General features: G+C 43.5%; 1 protein-coding gene across 1 annotated transcript in view; it reads right to left on the minus strand.

Annotated features, from left to right (window-relative positions):
- Window positions 1-7,530: 7,530 nt before the first annotated feature.
- Window positions 7,531-23,349, minus strand: part of GCM1 (GCM transcription factor 1) — a 23,069-nt gene continuing 7,250 nt past the window's right edge. The window contains exons 3-6 of the mRNA XM_017858218.1: window positions 14,869-15,121; window positions 12,501-12,613; window positions 11,323-11,451; window positions 7,531-9,496 (exon numbers count right to left, since the gene is read on the minus strand). Of these exons, the coding sequence (XP_017713707.1) occupies window positions 8,756-9,496; window positions 11,323-11,451; window positions 12,501-12,613; window positions 14,869-15,121 (1,236 nt within the window). The 3' untranslated portion in view covers window positions 7,531-8,755. The remainder of the gene's footprint in view (window positions 9,497-11,322; window positions 11,452-12,500; window positions 12,614-14,868; window positions 15,122-23,349) is intronic.

Raw genomic sequence — 23,349 nt, forward strand, 5'->3', positions numbered from 1 at the left:
CCAAACAGCCTGGAGAAAAACAATCCTGTGGACATGTGGACATGTGAAGACCCTGGACTGACAGGGAACTAGATACAAGCGATTTACTATCCTCAGAGAAGAGGATAACAATTCTGTTTTGTTGTACGCACAAAGAGAAAACGCTGGCATGAAGTCTCACAAAGGGAAGGTGAAGAAACAAGAACACCCAGGCTTTTAAATCTTACCATCCATCAGCCCACAAAACCTTATGTCTCTAGGTTACAATCCAATTATCATTTTATTTGAAACCAAAAGGAACACAGGTGCTCTGTGACAAATCAAAAATCCCAAGGCTTAAAAGGGAATGTTTAGATTCCAAAATCACTTTTTCCTGGCAAGGCAAAAAATAGCTAGGAAAAGAATGCTATGGGGATGTGTCTTCACTCCTGGCCAGAAAAAAAAACTGTTGTGGAAGTGGCCTCTATGTAAATATTTGCAGAATGAGCAAATAAACTGCTGAAATCACCCAGGGCCTGACACGTTCTCTCTTCCCAGGACAATGCTCTAAATTTAAGGGAGGGATTCTAGCCAGAATTTGAACTTTATTCTTTCTGTTGTGAACATCAGAATTAAACTTTAGGAGTTGGTTCTAGTTTTAAAATTTGTCCCATTTTTTTCCCCTTCATCGCAACATACAATTGTTTAGCTTCCACTCTGTCTTCCCCAGTCCTCCCCTCTCCCTACTTTTGAAGGTCTCTCTCTCTCACTCATCCCAGGAGCTTGGAAGGACCCATTTGGCCACCAAGATAGCATTTCCACCTACCAACCCAGCCCAGATGTCCAAGTCCAGCTTAGCTTTGATCCCTCCTGGTAGACTCCATGGCAGAGGCAGGTGGACAAAAGCAATGACTGTTAAGGTGCCATCTGGGGTCAAGGCCACATACAGTCTGGCAGCACCTCAGCCAATTGCCTTCACCCCCATCCTACCCCATTGACAAGGCCAGGAATATCTTCTCCCTTGCCTCGCTGAGCTTAGTCCTCTCCACTTACCCATTTCCTAATTAAATAGTACCCACAAGTGAACAGCAAAGCACTCCCCTAAATGGAGGGCCATTAGTGCCCTTGGGATCAGCTAATATGTCAGTAGTTCATAGAAAAATACTGAGTAGTAGCACAGCTGTTACTACTTGCATATAAACACAAATGTTGGCCGGGTGTGGTGACTCATGCCTGTAATCCCAGTGCTTTGGAAGGCTAAGGCTGAAGCCTCCCTTGAGCCCAGGAGTTCGAGACCAGCCTGAGCAGTACGGGAGAACCCTGTTTCTACCAAAACAAAACAAAACAACCTTCACAAATATACTAATCATATGCAACTAACAACAGAAGCCATTAAAAATATGTGCGACAAATTCACATTAAGATAAGTTCATCTAGTGATTTTATTTCATTTTGGATCAAAACATTTGTACATAGTAAAGAAATACGATAGTACACACAGAGTTTATACTAAAAGTACTGCCCCTCCCCCAATGCTCCCCAAGACAAAGCAAATTTGAACCTTTTCTAACTTTGGTTTTTCTGAGGTAACCCTCATCATTCTAAATCACATGCTCATTCCTCCGTTTCTTAATGTATCAAATCTGGATCTCTAGTGATTGCCCAGGATGAAAAATGGGGTTTTCCTCACTTGTGTTTTTGCTCCTTTTCCTGTCTCTATCCTCTTCTTCTTGACTTTTTGCAGTCATATGCTGTTGTATGATTATTCTGCATGCCTCTACTAGATATCTTTGCAACTTAAAGTAACATTAAATCACTGTTTATTCTTCCATCCTTAGCCAGCACACACAGATGTGTTGACCCTACCCATATCTTCTTCCACTTTTTTTTCTCTTTTGCCTCTGTCAACTACACCTTTACCACAGTAACATTCTGTGCTGGAACTATTATGGGGTCTTCTGTATTTCATCTGCAGTTAATTAAAAAGTTGGAACCCATTAATTGTGTCTATGCAAGTAGCTTAGGACACAGCTACATAGTAGCAAGGGCCATTTTTTCTTATCTGTGGCTTTAAAGATTCCAGCATCAAGATCAAATGTCAGACAGACTTCACTTCAGGGTGCCTTTAGACCTTCACTTCCAAAATGCAACAATACAAAGTGCTTTATTCTCAGGAATAAGTACCCAAGTAGAAGCCTCAGTTCCCCTAGAATAGTTAATTCAATTTCTCTCAAGACAAGTCTTACTTTTATTTTTATTGTATTTTTATTATTTTTAACTGTATTCTCTGGGATGCATGTTTGGGTGAAGTCCTGATTAGTAGCAGTTGATCTGCAGAAAGACTTTTAAGTATTGGTCCTGTTTCCCGTGCCCATCTCTCCTCATTCCTACCCTTCAGCTCAGTGACATCAGTCCACAGCCTTTCCAGGGTCCTGCCTTTCCATTTCACTTCTTTGTGACTCCTCATTATAGGTCCATATACTCCATCCATTTCCATTTTCCAAAATTTTGTCAACGTTTCTGATGCACTTATTATCCCCGTTATGTTCTCTTGGTTCATTTTTTCATGCCTCATTATTGACAATTAGGATTTCCAGCAAAGGCATACATTTGGTCTGCTACCTTAAGCTAAATAATAAATGACTTTTTATACGAAATAGGCAGTGAAACAAGTCCCTACTTTGGATATTTTATTCATACTACATTTTTATTAAGATCAGAGTAATAGTCCCAAAGGTGGTTTGCTGTTGTTGTTGTTTGAGACGGAGTCTTGCTCTGTCACCCAGGCTTGCTGGAGTGCAGTGGCACAATCTCACCTCACTGCAACCTCCTCCACCTCCTGGGTTCAAGCGATTGTCCTTCCTCAGCCTCCCAAGTAGCTGGTATTACAGGTGTACACCACTACTCCCAGCTAATTTTTGCATTTTCAGTAGAGACGGGGTTTCTCCATGTTGGCCAGGTTGGTCTCAAACTCCTGACCTCAAGTGATCAGCCCGCCTCGGCCTCCCAAAGTGCTGGAATCACAGGTGTGAGCCACTGCGCCCAGTCCAACAGTTGCTTTTGATTGGCCTTTGATAATTCTTTACATTTGGTCCATTCTGAGGCAGTTATGCACACTGAGCATCCCTAGGAGCCTGGCATTGAGCCAGGTGCTAAACAGGAAATGATTTACACATACATATCAAGACAGTATCAAATATAATACATTTTAGTGCTGTAGTAACATCCATGTTCCCATTTTATTTACCTTTCATATTTTTTCTTTCCTTTCCTTTTTTTTTGAGACGGAGTCTCGATCTGTTGCCTAGGCTGGAGTGCAGTGGCACGATCTCGGCTACAATCTCCACCTCCCGGGTTCAATCAATTCTCCTGCTTCAGCCTCCCAAGTAGCTGAGATTACAGGCATGAGCCACCATGCCTGGCTAATTTTTGTCTTTTTAGTAGAGATGGGGTTTTACCACATTGGCCAGGCTGGTCTCAAACCCCTGACCTCAGGTGAGGCGCCCACCTCAGCTTCCCAAAGTGCTGGGATCACAGGCGTGAGCCACCATGCCTGGTCCCTATTATATTTTTCTGTTTGTATTTTATCTTAACCTTAACAGGTTTGAATCCTTACAGTCAGGTGTAATATCCTGTAACATTTTCTAGGCCCAAGTGTGGTTCTTGCCCTCAGTCAATGCTCACTAAACAGAGCAGATGCAGTTTTACCTGGCAGAGCAGCCCACAAAAGCACAGTGCCCAGGATGACAGCATTCTTAGGTGCTCCATGAAAATTTGTTGAATGCAATACTCTTCTGCGAAAAGTTCCAAAAAGACAACCAGAAAAAAGAAAGAAAAAAATATTTTTTGAAAAATACAAGAACATATCCAAGTACTAAAAAATATGAACGATTATATTAAAAGCCTCAGGGCCTAATACAATGAATGAGAAATGAAAAGGCCTATCTCAAGGCTTATTGTCATGAAATTTCAAGTAACAAGAAATAATAAAACTATCTGAAAGCTCCTCGAGAGAAAAAGTACGCCATGTTCAAAGGACCAGAAATCTAAATGATATCCAGATTTCTCAACAGCAGCTCTGAATACTAGAGGACAGTGGAGCAGTAACTTCAGATTTTTGAATGATTTTTTTTTTTTTTTTTTTGAGAAGGAGTCTCGCTCTGTTGCCTAGGCTGGAGTGCAGTGGCACGATCTCAGCTCACTGCAACCTCTGCCTCCCGGGTTCAAGCAATTCTTTTGCCTCAGCCTCCTGAGTAGCTGGGACTACAGGCATGGGCCACCACACCCAGCTAATTATTTTTTTATTATTTTTAGTAGAGACGGTGTTTGACCATATTGGCCAGGCTGGTCTTGAACTCCTGACCTCGTGATTCGCCTGCCTCGGCCTCCCAAAGTACTGGGATTACATGCAGGCATGAGCCGCCATGCCCGGCTTTTTTTTTTTTTTTTTTGAGACAGAGTTTTGCCTTGTCCCCCAGGCTTGAGTGCAATGGAGCGATCTCGGCTCACTGCAACCTCCGCCTCCCAGGTTCGAGCGATTCTCTCCCCTCAGCCTCCCCAGTAGCTGGGCCTGCGAGCATGCGCCACTACACCGGGCTTTTTTTGTGTGTATTTTTAGTAGAGATGGGGGGGTTTCACCATGTTGGCCAGGCTGGTCTCGAACTCCTGACCTCAGGTGATCTGCCCACCTTGCCCTCCCAAAGTGCTGGGATTACAGGCATGAGCCACCACACCTGGCCATTTTGAATGAAAACTACTTTCAACCTGCACTTCTAATCTCAAGTAAACTCTGTGTCAAGTAAAAGAACAAAAACAAAAACCAAGTATATGATTAAGACATATCCAGACATTCAAGTGCTTCAAAAATGTATCTCCAATGCAACTTTTCTTAGAGAACTAGTGGGGTGTGTGCTCTACCAAAATGATGGAATACACCCAAAATGAGAAAGACACGAACCTGATCGAGAGGAGAGGAAAGTAAGCCCAAAGACGAAGGAGCAGCAGGATCACAGAGCAGCCTGCCCACACTTGTTCAGAGATAAAAGACTCCAGGAGTTGCTGGGGGCTGGAGATCCCAGAGGGAATTAACTGCAAAAGGCACAGCAGGACTTTTCAGGGGAACTGCCATATCTTGATTTTGGTGAGGTTTCATTGTATACAATGACCACGTGTACAGTGTTCAAAACTCTGTAAAATGAGTTGAGTTTTTTTGTTGTTTTTTTGTTTTGAGACAGAGTTTCGCTCTTGTTGCCCAGGCTGGAGTGCAATGGCGCAATCTTGGCTCACCGCAAGATTGAACCTCCACCTCCGGGGTTCAAGCGATTCTCCTGCCTCAGCCTCCTGATTAGCTGGGATTACAGGCATGTACCACCACGCATGGCTAATTTTGTATTTTTAGTAGAGACGGGTTTTCTCCATGTTGGTCAGGCTGGTCTTGAGCTGCCAACCTCAGGTGATCTGCCTGCCTCAGCCTCCCAAATTGCTGGGATTACAGGCGTGAGCCAGCGTGCTGGCCAAGTTGAGTTTCATTGTACGTAAACTGTTTTTCAATACAACTGATCTTTGTAATTTGCTGGAAGAATGCATGATCTAGGCAGGGAGTGGTGCATATGTCCTAAATCCTATAGTCAGAAAACAATAGACATATAAAACTAAAAGAGGTGTAAGCACATTCTCTAATAATACAGAAGTAAGTACTAGAAATAACTCAACGAGTTAAAAAGTGGAGACCTCTTGGAGGGGTGGGAATAGGACTTGGGAGCAGAGACAGCTGTTGTTCATAGTAAGCTTTGTGATGCCAGCTGACCTTTGAGCTATGTATATGTTCTCACTTTGATAAATATCAATAGAATAGTTTTTTGGATTTTGTTTATTCATTTATTTTTGAGACAGGATCTGGCTCTGTCGCACAGACTGGAATGCAGTGGCACAATCACGGCTCACTGCAGCCTCAACCTCCTGGGCTAAAGCAATCCTCTTGCTTCAGTCTCCCAAGTAGCTGGGACTATAAGTGCACACCACCCTGCCCAGCTAATTTTAAAAATATTTTTTAGAGTCTTGCTATGTTACCCAGGCTAGTCTCAAACTCCTAGGCTCAAGCGATCCTCACACCTCAGTCTCCCAAGGTGCTGGAATTACAGGCATGAGCCATCGTGCCTGGCCAAGATTATAGTTTTTGAAAATGAGAAACGATTTGGAATAACAGGATGCCTAGTCTGGTGGAGGCAAAATGTTTGCAATACCCAGAAAGCCTTGGACCAACAGGAGCTAAAGTTTCCTTCAGACAGTTACTGTTTCTTTAGCTCTTTCATTTCATTTTGGGTGAGAATAAAGAAATGTATTACAGCAATGAAAATAACAAATTACAGCTACCCTCTTATGGATACAATGTTGACCAGAAAAGGCAAGATCATAAAAAAATGTACACTAACTAGATGATGGCTAGACTGGTGTGTTCTTACAACAATTGAGCTCTATGCTATGACCTATGCACTCTTCTATAGGCACATTATACTTCAATTAATTCTTTAAAGTATACCATATGATTCTATTTCTTAGGCTCCCCAAAAAGACCAAACCAAACTATAGTTTAGGAATACATACAAAGGTAGTAAAAATGTAAACAGCCAGTCTAGTGATCACCTTTGGGATACAGGGAGAGGGTTGTGATCAACAGTGGGTGGGACTGAAATCCACAATAAGGGGAACATCTGCAGTGCCAGTAGATCCTATTTCTTGGTCCAGATAGTGTTTACAAAAGCATTCGCTTTACTTTCTGCTAAACTGAATATATAAGGTTTTTATCGATTGATTGATTGATTGAGACTCTGTCATCCAGGCTGGAATACAGTGGCACAATCATGGCTCACTGATTTGATAAGCATCGACCTCCCTGACTCAAGTGATCCTCCCACCTCCCAAGTAGCTGAGACTACAGGTATGCATGATGACATCCAGCTAATTTTTAATTTTTTGTAGAGATGGGGGTCCCGCTATGTTGCCCAGATTGGTCTTGAACTCCTGGGATCAAGTGATCCACCCACCTTGGCCTCCCAAAGTGCTGGGTTACACGTGTGAGCCACCATGCCTGGCCAATATAGAAGTTTTATATATAGTCTTGCCACTTAAACAAAGGAATTTAGAAGATTTGAACAAATCTAAATGTTTATCAATAGGGACTATTTAATTATAATAGTCATGTAATGCATAATGCACTATTAAAAATGAAGCAGCTGTGATCCTATATGCTTATAAGAACCTAATGCTCACATTGGGTCCTAAAACGACAAAAACCATGTTAGAAATGAATCTGATATGATACCACTTACGTCATCTCTCTCTCATATATATGTATATAAACATATTTTATGTGTATGTATTTTATGTAATGTATTTCATACACATTACATATAATTATATATATGCAGAGAACATCTCTAATATCTGGAATAATAGACAAGAAACTTGTCAGTGTTACAGAGAGGAGACCAGAAATAGGAGACTTCTTCTTTTTCACTTTTGAATTTTGTATCATGTGCATCTGTTACTATTCTAATAAAGGAGAAGGAATCATTTATTTTAAAAATACTTGTTTATTGCATGGTTCTCTCCAGATTTTGTGTCTAGGCTTACTTTTATTTATTATAAAGTACTTCAGCAAAGAAAAGAAACTGGCATTCAAACATGGCTGGCCAATCACTGCCAGGTTAATTGCCCAAGAGCTTCTCTAAGCAAACATTTCTCACCTATTACAAACCCCACATTGATATAGGTGCCAGAAATAATAAATGGGACAAAACAGAAGCCCCTGTGCAAGGGGAAGTCAGTGAGAGGCAAGGAGACCATGCACATCACTAGTATTTCTCTTCGTATGGCAATTTAACATTGCTGTTCTTTGTCTTTATGAATAATGGGGTTAGGTCAGGTTCCTTGTCATCACAAGTCTTAGAAATCATCTAGAAAACATGTATTTTACACACTAATCTCACAACTAGATAACATATTCAGTACTTCAGTGGTAGAATCTTCAGCTTTTCACACCTTAGGCAGTTCTTCTACCATCTACTTCTATTTCTTCATTCTCAGTTTCCAGGAAGGCATAGATCAGGTCCTGCATAGGTGGGCATGTCACATGTCTGCTCCATTTCATTTGCAACAATGACAATGAAAATCCAGCATGCAATGTGGCTGAGGTGCTGGGAGCCCCAAACAATGTGGCGGAAAAAGCAGAGGGCATTTCACATCCCAGACGGGACACGTTTCCATTCCTTACTGAGGGTGGAAGTACTAGATTGGAGGAGAAGGAGCCAAAAAAATTACTCATATGAAAAAAAAGTCTTGTCAGCCAGGCACAGTGGTTCACGCCTGTAATCCCAGCACTTTGGGATGCTGAGGTGGGCGGATCACTTGAGATCAGGAGTTCGAGAGCAGCCTGGCCAACATGGTGAAACCCTGTCTCTACTAAAAATAGAAAAATTAGCCAGGCGCAGTGGCAGGCACCTGTAACCCCAGTTACTCGGGAGGCTGAGGCAGGAGAATCACTTGAACCCGGGAGGCAGAGGTTGCAGTGAGCCGAGATCGCACCACTGCATTCCAGCCTGGGCAAAAGAGTGAGACTCTGTCTCAAAAAAAAAAAAAGAAAGAAAGAAAGACAAAGAAAAGGAAAAAAAGCCTTGTCTACTGCTTATCGTGATTCTCATTTATCTATGGTTATGTTTTTAAAATTATTTCCTATGGAAATTCTTTCAGCCCTTCCCAATTTTTGAGGGGCAGAGGTGCACATAGTGAAAGATTCAGGTCATCTCAAAGGACACAGGTTCAGAAGCATCTCACTGTTGCAGTGATCCAAACCCAAGTATGTCATTTCTTCCTCAAAATCCCATTTGCTGCTCTTGCTTGGCAGTGAATATTGCTGATGAGGATGAGAGGCGTAGGTGAAGAGAAAGGGGTCTTCCTGAGGTGAATGGTATGCAGGGGACTGGACATAGCTGTTAAAATCCACATGTACTTTCTCTTCATAAAGATTCCCCCCTGGATTTGGCCATAATGGGGGACAGCCAGTTTTGGCTGCAGGTGGCTCCAATGGAATCTGCTGGTAAAAGGGTTCTGAAGAGTTTTGGGAAGGAGAGAAGCTGCAAGGCCAGCTGGTCAGAGGAAAAGGATAATTGGAGTAACAGTTGTCATTAAGATGATTTCTCCCCAAAGCAGCATTTTTACTCCACGTTTGCAGATCGCCGTGCTCAGAGTAGACTCCGGAGGCAGAAGGAGGAAGCAGGTCTCCACTACTGTAGGTTCTGCTACTGGACAATTTGCGCTTTTCATAGAGCTTCGTGGGGTCCACAGTGGAAGTCTGGTCAGTCAGATCTGTGATTCCTCCCAGACCATAACTCTTGGAGAAGGAAAAGCAATCATTTAGTGAGTTCTGCTGAGAAGTGTTAGCTATTAAATGTCCACTGTAACTACCAGGCAGTTGGACGCCTTCCTGGAAAGACCAAGTTAAAGGTAAACTCCCCTGACTTTGTGTTTCACCTGGAAGAGACTGGAAAGGAAAGTGAAATGCTCGTGTTAATAAGTTAAGCAAATCCAAACCACTACCATAGGCATCCATGAGTTACTCTGTACAAATAAGAGCTCCGTCAGATTTTCCTCATTCCTTACACATTAATACTTGACGCATAAACACATGCAGCAGCTTGACCACAACCATGACACATTGAAAAAGGCAAAGGCTGCCTCTGTTTCCATGTTAAAGCTTACTAACCAGTAAGAGCCACATTTCCCTACATTCTGTGGAGACATGAGTGTGTTTAGGATGTTTCACACTCAAACACAAATCTGATATCCTAATTGCCTTTTTTTTTCTTTTTTTGAGATGGAGTCTTGCTCTGTTGCCTAGCCAGGCTGGAGTGCAGTGGTGCGATCTCAGCTCACTGCAACCTCCACCTCCCGGGTTCAAGCGATTCTCGTGTCTCAGCCTCCTAATAGCAGGGATTACAGGCGCCTGCCACCACGCCCAGCTAATTTTTGTAATTTCAGTAGAGATGGGGTTTCGCCATGTTGGCCAGGCTGGTCTCGAACTCCTGACCTCAAGTGAGCCGCCCGCCTTGGGCTCCCAAAGTGCTGGGATTACAGGCATAAGCCACAGCGCCTGGCCTCTAATTGCCTTTTTGAGAGACTTATAAGGAACTATTCACAAAATATCAAAGTATAACTTCAAAGATTTATATTATACTCAGCACAACTCTCAGGGGTCTCTCGCTCTCATCATTTCCTCCCTTGGCTTTTCTGTTTCTTAGTGCTGGCTGGAGTGTGAGAGACCATGGTTGCTGTTGTGTTTTCTTTTCCTTTCCTAAAGAGATTTTCTGTGAATTCATGGGAATTTTGTTGAACCATAAATCAGACCTCTAGAACATGAGTGGTACATTCATTTATTTTTCTAAATGGAAGAAGTATATTTTTCTTTAGTTAATCATTAAAAAAAAAAAGGATCTGGTTGAGAATTAAGTTATGCTCTTGTTTAGGTAAAACTACTTGCTGTTAAGGGGATATTTTTAGGGGGTAGAGAAAAAGGGCTGTGACCAGGTAGATTGGATGAGAGACTGAAATGCCACTTGACTTGTCCCATGGCTGGGAGAAAGGATGAGGAAATAGCCATTTGGGTTTGGGGGGCTCGCATTTCCCTACAACAGACCCACATTACAATTTTTGTTTAAATAAAGTACATTTAGAGCCTCTAGGGATGGACCAGCTCCATCTCTGTTCTCCCAAAAAGACATGTGCAACTTTGAACAGTAGAAAAAGTATAGGAACTACTATCAATATTAAACAAATGCAAGAAAACCTATGCTCTGCCGCCCATAAAGCAGTGGACTTCACATCACAGTTTGTCTGTGGGGAACAGCCTCCACTCCACTATTGCCTAGCACAGCCATCATTTTCGGAAACTGCTTGCTTATTTCATCTTGATAGAATATGCTAAGAAAACAATCTGTTTGGGGATGTATGGAAATTCAGGAGGGCGGGAAGGGGTTGGGCGGTGAAATGCATGAGGTTACTATTTTGTGGAGATCATTTCAATTGTTTTTGATTCTTGTCAAATATAAGTTAAGTGCTAATTCAAGTTTCTCTTTGTAATTGTAGTAGGGAAGATGATTCTCCAACTACATGGACTTTATGGTTCAGAGCATGCTACAAAGATGGTAGAAAGTAAGAGTAAAGCCTCGGATTTAATTTCTTTGGCACATGCTTGTTTGCAGATGAGCCTGATAATCCATGATTTCCGGATTTCAAGGAACCCAGGAAACTGCTCCCAGCACAGGCATGGCAAGGTACTGCATGTGTTGAATATACATAATGAAGGATTACCCTGGTCTCTGTGCTCCCCTTCAGGCTCAAGGAGACGGAGGAAGGTGCTGTATGCACTTTCTTCATGGCTCTTCTTGCCTCCGCCTCCAGCTTGGTTTCTGGTTTTGGATGATCATGCTCTCCCTTTGACTGAAAAGAGACAAGGAAGTAGAAAAGAAACGATATAACACTAACTAGACTGTGCTTCACTCTGTGTCCTGCCCCCGGGGTGGTGTTGCAGTCGCCTATGGTAACAAGACTGGATGAACCTCTGAAGACGCTCCCAAGCCCACCACGCTCCTGCCTGCCTGCCTCTCACCCACCCAGCAAAGCCATAATCACAGTGCTAAGTAACACTTATTAAATGCTTCCTGTGGTATGTGCCGGACACTAATAAACACCCTGTGCACCTTATATCTCATTTCGTCTTCAGCACAACCCTTGAGGTACATACTATTATTATCACCCCCAGTTTACAGAACAGGAAACTGAGGCATGGAGTGATTATGCCAGCTGGGTAACCTCCTCTAGAAGTGAGGGAGATAGGATTTCCCTACCTGGAGCTGGCCAAAGCTGAGAGTCAATAGTTAAACATTCAGGAATTTTCTAGGCTGATTGTTAAAAATGACTGCAGGCTTGAAATCAGCCACCGTGGGAATATTTCCATTACCGAAGTTGGCAAATGCTATAAATCAGGACATATTCTTTTTGGAGAGCTGGTTTATCAGCATCCCACTAATTCAAACCCAGGCAGTCTGAGTCAGGGTCCATTCTTCACCACTGTTGGTGCCACTGCCCCATTAGTACTCTTACACATTCTACAGAAAACTGGGATGTGGAAGAGGAAAGTCACCTGCTCGGGTTTACAGAGCGAGTAAAAAGTCAGAGCTGGTGTTTGAACTCAGATTTGCTGAAGGCTACCAGTGGCATGTGGCATGCTTAGAAGCACTGTGCTAACCTCAGTGTGACTAGATTAGCTGCCACTTCTCCTGAGGAGTGGAAGCAGAGACAGCCTGCTCCCCTTCTAGAGCTCCCCAGCACTTCAAACATCTATTAGAAGTGCAGGGGACAGACAAGCTTGCTCTCTCAGAGTGTGAGCCCTTGGGGATGGTGCAGGATCTCATTCACCAGTGTATCTCTAGCCTCTGGTGAAACTCCTCAGTAACGAAACTCTCATGTAACTAACTCAAAAATCCAACCTGGAAAAATATAAAGCGTCCATCGTGCCTCCAGAAGTTGGTGACCGGGAAGCCCCCATGACCTCGGCAAGGGATGAGCTTCAGAGGCCCGTCACAGTTGGGACAGCGTTTTCCTACAAAAGAGCAGAAGAAAATGACTACACCTGGCTGAACCGTGTTGGTTGACTCCTGGGCAGCCTTGAAGATTTTAGCCCTGACTGCAGGATGGCAGAGGATAAATCTGGACAGAGTCTCATGGGCTCCCATCCACTAGATATTACCACTGACCCTCGGAAGCCTGGCCACCAAAATGGCCCAGATGGGTCTCACATAGGCATAGGGGAAGTGGTTGGCTACCAAGTAGGATATTTCACAGGTCAGGGAGGAGCTCTTCTGAGCAGAAAATCCCTCCCTACTTATTTAGTGATATTTCAAATTTTGACCAGGCACGGTGGTTCACACTCGTAACCCCAGCACTTTGGGAGGCCAAGGCAGGCGGATCCACTTGAGGCCAGAAGCTCGAGACTAGCCTGGCCAATGTGGTGAAATCCCATCTCTACTAAAAATACAAAAATTAGCCGGCCGTGGTGGTGTACAACTGTAGTCCCAGCTACTCGGGAGGCTGAGGCAGGAGAATCGCTTGAACCTGGGAGGTGGAGGTGGCAGTGAGCTGAGATCGCACCACTGCACTCCAGCCTGGGTGACAGAGTGAGACTCTGTCTCAAAAAATAAAAAAGAGAAGTTCTTTCAACTCACAATTAGAACTAAGGGTCAAGGGGCCAAGCTACATGGGAGAGTAAATGCAGCTACTACATTTTCACAGAGGTGTAAATGACTGATGCCAGGTCCTGATCTAAGAGCAAGTTTGGAAGACAAACTACTGGGAAAAATATAAGGTAACTTGAGGTTTGAAGTGGGCAAGGTACAGGCCACGCTGAATGTATCTATTTCTTTTTTGTTGTTGTTGTTGTTGTTGAGACAGAGTCTCGCTCGTCGCCCAGGCTGGAGTGCAGTGGCCAGATCTTAGCTCACTGCAAGCTCCGCCTCCCGGGTTCATGCCATTCTCCTGCCTCAGCCTCCCGAGTAGCTGGGACTACAGGCGCCCGCCACCTCGCCCGGCTTTTTTTGTATTTTTTAGTAGAGACGGGGTTTCACCGTGTTAGCCAGGATGGTCTCAATCTCCTGACCTCGTGATCCGCCCGTCTCGGCCTCCCAAAGTGCTGGGATTACAGGCTTGAGCCACCGCGCCCAGCTGAATGTATCTATTTCATAATCCAGTGAATGTGTTTAAGAAAATGAACAAATATCTCAGCACGTGATTATGATGTGAACCTAAATGAACGGAATTGAGTCTAACCTTTCACAGCTGGCATTCCACATTAATGCACACATTGAGATCACTCAGGGACCCACAAGAGGTCCAGTGGAAAGTCCAATAAGCTACTTTCTTCTAAATTTTACGTGGGTCATTGATGAATTAACATTAACCCCTTAAGTGATAGATTTTTCCTTTTATTTTTGGATGGAGTCTGTCACCCAGGCTGGAGTGCAAGTGGTACAACCTTGGCTCACTGCAACCTCTGCCTTCTGGGTTCGAGCGATTCTCCTACCTCAGCCTCCCGAGTAGCTGGGATTACAGGTGCACGCCACCACACCTGGCAAATTTGTGTGTGTGTGTGTGTGTGTGTGTGTGTGTTTGGTAGAGATGGGGTTCTGCCTTGTTGGCCAGGCTGGTCTCGAACTCCTGACCTCAGCTGATCTGCCTACCTCGGCCTCCCAAAGTGCTGGGATTGCAGGCGTGAGCCACTGCGCCTGGCCATTTTTCCTTTTTTTTTTTGGAGACAGGATCTCACTCTGTGGCTCGGCCTGGAGTGCAATGGCTCCATTATGGTTCACTGCAGCCTTGACTTTCCAGGCTCAAGCAATCCTTATGCTTCAGCCTCCGGAGTAGCTGTGACCACAGGCATGTGCAACCACACCCGACTAATTTTTCAATTTTTTGTATGGCTTGGGGTCTCCTTATGTTGCCCCAGCTGGTATGGAACACCTGGGCTCAATTTATCCTCTCATCTTGGCCTCCCAAAGTGCTGAGATTACAGGTGTGAGCCACCACGCCTGCCATCTTCCCTTTAACAGAAGACTTCAGTTCACTGCCTTAACCAAAGGGGGCATTTTTGATGGCGGGTGCTCTGGGTATGGCAGATACGGGGGGTCCTTGCTGGAACACAAGGGGTCTGGTTGGTTCCCCTCCATATGCTCCATATCAGAACAGCCTTGGCTGCCACTACACTCCAGGGTGAGAGTTGTACCCTTGGACGGTGCTGGGACATAGTGACCCATCCTGTAGGGGCATCTGAGGGATGCCAGCTTTTCTGCTGATGCCACTCACGCTGCTGCTTCTGCCGGGCCTTGTCACAGATGGCAGGTCTCAGGTAGATCTTGCGTCCCTCCTCTGCGAGGCAGTCGCGGCCGCACACCACCACACCCAGGCAGGACTTCTTGAGGATGCGGGAGTTGTGGTTGTTGGTGTTGCGCATGGCCCAGCTGCTCAGGTGCCGCTGCGCATTCTTGTCCTCCGAGCTGTAGATGTGTTTGGCATAGGAATCTGGCCACTCCTGGAACCAGTCAGTCTTTTTCACATTCTGATAGAAACACAAAAGATACGACTATAGTTTAAGCTAGAAAACACAGCTGTCACCCACTGTGGAGGGAGTAGATGGGAAGGATGTTTTGGCACTCAGGAGCTGGGGAAGAGACCTTTGGCAAAAGTCTCCCTACATTTAATTCTGACAGTGGGATCAGTGAGCCCAGCACAACATGGCAACTGAACGCTGTGTCTGTCAGGCATTCAGCCGCTGGATCAAAATAAATGGTAGCCCCTGTGAATTCTATCTGATTGACACTTCCCTAGCCCTCAGTGACACAAGTAATGACCATTTCTCAGTAGGAATTTTTGAAGGTTAAGTAATGCTATGCTCTTACACAATAACTGTGGAAAACAGGGCCCTGTGTGGTGGGGTGTGCCTGTAGTCCTAGCAACTCAGGAGGCTGAGGTGGGAGGATGACTTGAGGCCAGGGGTTCAAGACCAGCGTGGGCAATGTAGCAAGACCCCTTCTCTAAAAACTCAAAATAAACTGTGGAAAACACTGTGGTGGGATAGTGAGATAATGTCTCGTACCACGCTGTGGTTACCTTGCTGGGAGTCACACAGGTTTATGCAATATCACCAGAGATAAGCAGTGGGAGGGATGAAAAGCCCTGGTTCAGAGAGATCAAAGAGCCACTTTCTTCCCCAGAGATTTTCTTCCTTTATCTTTAACCCTACACTCATGTGCCTCAAACATGACGGAGAGTAAGAAAGAGCTTGTTTTGACTGAAAGCGTCTCTGTTATTGCCCAGGATTGGCGCTATGCCCTGCGTATGAACATTTGACTAAATTCTCCTTTAAAACATCAGAGACAAGGAGAGTTGTCATTCAATGGACAAAGTTTCCATTTGCAAGATGAAAAGGTTCTAGAGCTCCTTTGTACAACAGTGTACATATAATTACCACGACTGTACTATGCACTTAAACATGGTTAAGATGGTAAATTTTAAGTTGTGTTTTTGACCAAAATAAAATAATAATTTAAGAAAGGCCAGGGACACAGGACACTCAGTCCTTATAGCACACATTATTTTGCTCTCTGTGCCTATGTTTCTTCATCTGTAATATAGGGATAATGAGACCTGCCTGCCTGAAGAGTTGTTCTGAAGATTAAATACGATTTTATATATACTAAATACTTAGCACAGCACCTAGCATGCTGTAAGCTCTAAATAATTGTTAGTCATTGATGCTGTGGCTCATATTCCTAGGCCCTACATTGGTGCACAGATGCTGCATTTGACAGACCCTCCCTTGTTCTTAGAATGAGAATCAGCAAGCAGTGTCAGCAGTCAAACTTAGGCTGTGTCCATGCCCTATGGCTTTCAGAGACTTAGCATGGTATAAGAACATTTTTCATCTAGAAGGTTCTAAAAGGTCAAAATAGAAGATTCTAGAAGGTCCAGAAGAAGAGACTAGGTTGCTTCTTCTTTGCTTTCCCAACCAGAAAGCATAGCCCACAATATAAAACAAGACAAATTTTAGAAGAAAAAAGTAAAAGTGTCAGGATTGATGGGCATTTATTGAGTTAGAATTCAAATTTAAAACGTGCCAAAGAACTTTGTAACTTGAGACTCTGGCCAAGTAACTTTGTCTTTAAAGCCTGTTTTGCTCTACTCTAAAACTGGAACATTGATTAAACCTGCCTCACAAAAGTGCTGTGAAGAGCAGATGTGTTGTAAACTATAGATTCCATATAACTATACTTGTTGAATGGAATGTCACAGGGCCTGAGGTGGTCTGAGGAAATATAAATGAGAGGTTTTAGATACATGCAGGGTAGTACTATTTGGTGGTTAAGAGCTGCAGTGAGCAAACTAGGGCCCATAGGCCAAATTCTGCCCATTGCCGGTTTTTGTAAATAAAGTTTTATAGGAACTCATCTATGTTCATTCACTTAAGTGTTGCCTATGGATGTTTTTACACCACCGCAGCAGAGACTCTATGGTCCACAAAGACTGCCATATTTACTATCTGACCCTTCACAAAGAGTCTGAGATTCCTGGCTGCAAGCTTGGACTCTGGAGGTACACTGTCTTTCTGGGCATAAGTCTTAAGCAAGTTATTTTCTTCTCAGTGCCTCTGTTTCCAGCTCTGTAAAATGGGGTTACATGAGTCCCCATAGGGAGGTTTTGAGGACTTACTGAATTAACATACACGATGCACTTAAAACAGTGCCTCGCATACAGCAGTTTCCTCCTCAATATTAACTGTTATTCTACCAGATCTGGAACTGCCCTCAGCCAGTCAATGCAGTTTTAAGAGTCACTGACTTTCGGGAGAGCGAAGACCCAGTAGAGGTCACTTCATGCTTTAAACCTTGCCAAGCCGAATGCAAGATAAGAGTCCAAGTCCCGGCTGGGCATGGTGGCTCATGCTTGTAATCCTTGCACTTTGGGAGGCTGAGATGGGTGGATCACCTGAGGTCAGGAGTTCGAGACCAGCCTGCCCAACATGGTGAAACCCCCGTCTCTACTAAAAATACAAAAAATTATCCAGGCGTGGTGGTGGGCGCCAGTAATCCCTGCTTCTTGGGAGTCCAAGGCAGGAGAATCACTTGAATCTGGGAGGTGGATGTTGCAGTGAGCCAAGATCGTGCCATTGCACTCCAGCCTGGGCAACAAGAGTGAAACTCTGTCTCAATAAAAAATAATAATAATAAAAGAGTCCAAGTCCCTATAAAATAAAAGCTTAATTGGTACACTTCTTGTTCCACAACCTTCCTTCTCAGGGCATGACAGTGGCTGGCCCTTTGTGTGCTGTGCTGTAACTACTGCGGTTTGGGAAGGCGGAAGGGTATAAATACTAGGAGGGTCACATTTGGAGAAGTTCCCTGTGGTCCTTTAGGCAGTTGCAGCAGAGATTCCCAGATGGCCAGGCCAGAATGCTGGTTGGACCATTTGCTTTTTCCAGACTGTCCCCTCTCCTCCCCAGTTCCCTAGTAATTTTGGGCTTGCTGAGACTCAATGCCCGGGGTGAGAGAAGCTCCCCAGGCAGCATGCCTCCTGCTCTCTCCACCCACCTTATCTTCCCTTCCTTCCTTCCTTTTTCTGACCCAAAGCTGCAAACAATGCTCTCTTGTTTTCTGTCACAGTAATGCCATAGAAAGCATAATAGAGTATCTTATCTTTTGAAATAATAATGTAGGTTAAAACATTAAAATGTGTACTTTTAGCCAGGAATAGTGGCTCACACCTGTAATCCCAGCACTTTGGGAGGCCAAGGCTGGAGAATCTCTTAAGCCCAGGAGTTCAAGACCAGCCTGGGCAACACAGTGAGACTGTCTCCCCTAAAAATAGATTTTTTTTTCTGAGTGTACTTTCCTCTAATATTGAACTGTAAAAAACTACTGGTGCACTTGAATTATTCCAACATAAAGCACAGTTGTCAGGATAGCAGAGATGAGGGCAAGGTGGACTTAGAGGAAAGCTGAGATTTTCATGCTTCAAAGGTAAGTGGCCTCTTTAGGTTGGTCAAAGCCATAGACCCCATGAACCAGAAGGAGTGGAATGTATTTGTGAGAACATCTCAGATGTTCTGATTAAAGCAAAGACTCCTTGCCTGTAGAGGAAGAAATGGTCTCTACCATCCTTTAAGCTTTTCTCTGACAGTCCCTCCACTGGTACGTAAGTTTTCCAGTTCTATTAATAATGCAGTAATAGCCAGGTGCAGTGACTCACCCCTTTAATCCCAGCACTTTGGGAGGCCAAGGTGGGTGGATCACTTGAAGCCAGGAGTTCGAGACCAGACTGGCCAACATGGTGAAACCCCATCTCTATCAAAAATACAAAAATTAGCCAGGCATGGTGGCGCACGCCTGTAATCCCAGCTACTCGGGAGGTTGAGGCAAAAGAATTGCTTGAACCTAGGAGGCAGAGATTGCAGTGAGCCAAGATCATGCCACCGCACTCCAGCCTGGGTGACAGAGTGCTTTGTCTCAAAAAAAAAAAAAAAAAAAAAAAAAAAGCAGTAATAATTTGGACAACGTATGGATTGAGAACATTACTAGGAGTAAATGTACTCACATCAAGCTAGTCTCTGGGCCATTTATTCATGCCTGGTCTTTGACCTGGACGTTTAGTGGGGTCTTTGATGTCTTTTTACACTGAAATTAAGAGAAAACCCAGCTCTCAATAACGCAAAGGAACTCAAGTGTCAGGTGGATGATTGTGATTTCTGAAACCTGTTAAACCAAGGTCTCAGAGAGGTAAAATTTAATAAGAAACAATAATCATTTCTTCATGTTTAGCAAATCCCCACAAAATACTTTCTTCTTTTTAGAGCCTTTGTTTGTTTTAATTTCTAACTTTTCATGAGTAACTCTTTGTTTTTCCTCTTAGTTAAGAAGTTTATAATTGAAAGGGAATATTTCTAAGGTTTCCAACATGTAGACTTAACTAATTTATATTTTATAATCTCCTGGGTAACATCATTGGGGGGTTAACTGATATTTCGATGACTTCTGGGTATAATTTTTTACTAACGGATTTAATCCTCTAACTCAATCAAAATCTTTGTAGCTCTATGCACTCCCAGAAGACGCTTCATCCTCACCTCATTCTAATTTATTCAACTACTTGAAGTTTTAAGAGGTTACCTGAAGAAATTAAGTATTGTTATATAAAACTAATAAAGTAAAATACAAATTCTGAAATAAAGTATCAAAAATATCTACATTATCATATGATCATATTATGAAATTGATTTTCATTTGGAATATAGTCTGCACTTGTATGAAGTAATTATCTTCCAGATTTTCATTAATTATATAGCTTATTCATTACTTATAAATAAATGTTTCCAAGTAGAACAGGAATAGCAAACAAACATACTTTAAAGCAAATTATACAGAAGTACAAAAATCAGATATTATGGAAAACAGAAAAAAAAACCTTCAACCAACGTTTTTATTTACACACAACCTTTCAAGAACTTATCTCTTCTGGGCCAACTGGAAATAAAACTTGAAGTGTTACCAAGGAAAGAAATTCAATTCAACAAAATGCTTCTATGCTTGTTCAAGAATTACTCCTTAGGGCAGGCATGGTGGGGAATGTCTACCCAGTAGGCTAAGGCAGAAGGTTGCTTGAGCTCAAGAGTTCAAGACCAGACTAGGCAAGATAGTAAGACCCCCGTCTCAAAAAAAAAAAAAATTACTGATTACTCTTTAGACTAATCCTGGTATTTCTTAGTCAAGAGATCAAGACTTAGGCCAGGCCAGGTGCAGTGGCTCAGGCCTGTAATCCCAGCACTTTGGGAGGCTGAGGTGGGTCGATCACAAGGTCAGGAGATCAACAGCATCCTGGCTAACACGGTGAAACCCCGTCTCTACTAAAAATACAAAAAATTAGCCAGGCATGGTGGTGGGCACCTGTAGTCCCAGCTACTCGGGAGGCTGAGGCAGAAGAATCGCTTGAACCCGGGAGGCAGAGGTTGCAGTGAGCTGGGATCACACCACTGCACTCCAGCCTGGGTGACAGAGCGAGACTCTGTCTGAAAAAAAAAAAGACTCAGGACAAAGTTCCTTATTTACTCTAAAACACTAAGCTAGGCCAAGTTACCCCAGCTTTCAAACCCTGTCTGTATTCTCTTTTTGCTTCCCTTTTCCACTCCACCCAGCTAAGCAAGGGACCTGCTGCAGGTAATGCTCCTATTTACATCACACCAGAAGCACAAAGTGGCAGAAGAATTCTGGTCCAAATTGCAGAGGCCCCAGTGATCATGGGAGCCCATATAGGTAGAGCTGTCTCAGGGAAGTTCAAATGACCCTTGAGGTCAAAGACAGAGACAAAGGAAGTTTGTCTATCAAAAATACAAAAATTAGCCAGGCATGGTGGCGCATGCCTGTAATCCCAGCTACTCAGGAGGTTGAGGCAAAAGAATTGCTTGAACCTGGGAGGCAGAGATTGCAGTGAGCCAAGATCATGCCACTGCACTGCATGCCACAAAGGAAGTTTGTCTCTGCAAAAGACAAGCCCAAAATTGTAAGCAAACATGAATATTTGAGCTCTCTCTGTGAATCCATGTGGCCACATGTAATCAGAACAAGCCAGTTGTAGTACTCAGATTTAGCTGGCTAAAATCATAGTCCAGGAATGAACTAATCAGAACTGTGGCCCCTTTGCAGTTGACTTTACTATTCTATACTACAGAATGTTCTCTCTACAAAAAAAAAGTACTTAAACCTTGTAATTTTGTGAGTTAATGGCTTGGGGTGGCTTTGGCCATAGGTTTAATCTGCAAACTGCTCAGTGGGTAGGAACAAAATGATCCAGGGTGTTTGTTGGCTGTAGTGCTATTGGCACAACCTGAACTGAGAGAAACTGGCTGGTATTTGAAACAGAGTGGGTGTTCTCCTCTCACTAGTGACATGGGTACTATTTAAGAGAAAAAGAAACTGAATTTCTTCCCAATTTTCAACCAGAAGAAAATAATTCGTAGAGATTCAAAGTTCTCTAAAGTATTACAATCAGTACTAATAAGAGTGTGACACTCTCCAGGACCATGTAATCCACATTTTAAATCAAGACTAAATCAACACCAGACATTTGCTGCTTGGATCAAGCAAACCTTAAAGCAATTAGATTTGAACTTTCTAGGTGCAAATGTAATTTAAGGGGAATAGGAAGGTAAAGCAAATTGGCTTGAAATAAAGACACTTTTATTAATAATGGTTTAAGTTAGCCGGGCACGTGGCTCATGCCTGTAATCCTAGCACTTCAGGAGGCTGAGGCAGGCAGATCACTTGAGGCCAGGAGCTAGAGACCAGAAACTGCATCTCTACTAAAAAAATACATATACATAAAAATTAGCCAGGCGTGGTGGTGTGTGCCTACATGGTAGGCTGAGGCATGAGAATTGCTTGAACCCGGGAGACAGATAGGTTGCAGTGAGCCAAGATCACACCACTCCACACTCCAGCCCAGGCAAAAAGAGAGACTCTTGTCTCCAAGAGAAAAAAAAAAGATTTAAGTCAAGTGCTTGCATTTCTGGGCTGGTTTCCCACAGGTTATATTGAAGAGAAATGGAATCAAAATAGAGGAATGGCCAGAAAAAAGTGAAATGAGGATTTGTAAAGACACAACATAAAGGAGGCAACATACAGGAAACAAATACAAGAGAGGAAAGATTTACTAAGGACAAGTGAAGTTGGAAGAATTGAGGACTTTCTAAGCCCTAGGATCTGATCTTGACACTTTCCAGCCCAAGATTAACGGCTTTCTACTACCAGTAAAACAACAGAGTCCTCTTAGGATGGCCTGCTTCCAAACCACCAGTAGTCCCCAAAATCTTCATGCTGAACACTTGTGTACAACTCTCTAAAATGTGAACATTTGAGTCTTCAGACCCTGGTTCCCTACAAGGACCTTGAAAGTCAATGCCCCGGCTAGGATGGTTATGTGGAAATGGCTTGTGTAGTATCAAGCAGAAAGTAGTGCAACTCATTACATTATGTTTCTTTCCTGTTGTCCAGGCCAGCATGTTTCCTAAATTCAGACTGTTGCTGTAGTTAATGACATAAGTAATAGATGATTGATTTAATTTTTTTTTTCTCTAACCTTACACAAACTCTTCTGGCCTTGTTCCCCATGCCAGGGTCATGTTGAATTACACACTCCTTCTTTCAAACTCCTCTAGCATTTTTCTACAAGGCATTGATTCTCTATTTAAGCAGTAATCTTGTTCCACTAGCCCAGAAGATCATGAGCATTTCCAAGGAAGTTAACATAGCTTAATGGCCCCAGTATCTCTGAGTCTACTGCAGTGTCTCCCACATTTCAGTTTCTCAAAAATGTATGATATCTTAGTGAGGACATTACTGCTCACTGTTGTAAAAATTAACCCATAAACCTTGATGTATCTGAACTATTTAAAGACACATGGAGTTTCTCAGATCAGAAGATGCAACTGGTAATCATTTTGAAACTTGAGGGGCCAGGCGCGGTGGCTCACACCTGTAATCCCAGCACTTTGGGAGGCCGAGGTGGGTGGATCAGGAGGTCAGGAGACCGAGACCATCCTGGCTAACATGGTGAAACCCCGTCTCTACTAAAAATACAAAAAATTAGCCTGGCGTGGTGTCAGGCGCCTGTAGTCTCAGCTACTTGTGAGGCTGAGGCAGGAGAATGGCGTGAACCTGGGAGGTGGAGCTTGCAGGGAACCTAGACAGCGCCACTGCACTCCAGCCTGGGCAACAGAACGAGACTCTGTCTCAAAAAAAA

Source organism: Rhinopithecus bieti, unplaced genomic scaffold, assembly GCF_001698545.2.
Source record: "Rhinopithecus bieti isolate Rb0 unplaced genomic scaffold, ASM169854v2 scaffold_48474, whole genome shotgun sequence".
NCBI classification, from domain to species: Eukaryota; Metazoa; Chordata; class Mammalia; order Primates; family Cercopithecidae; genus Rhinopithecus; species Rhinopithecus bieti.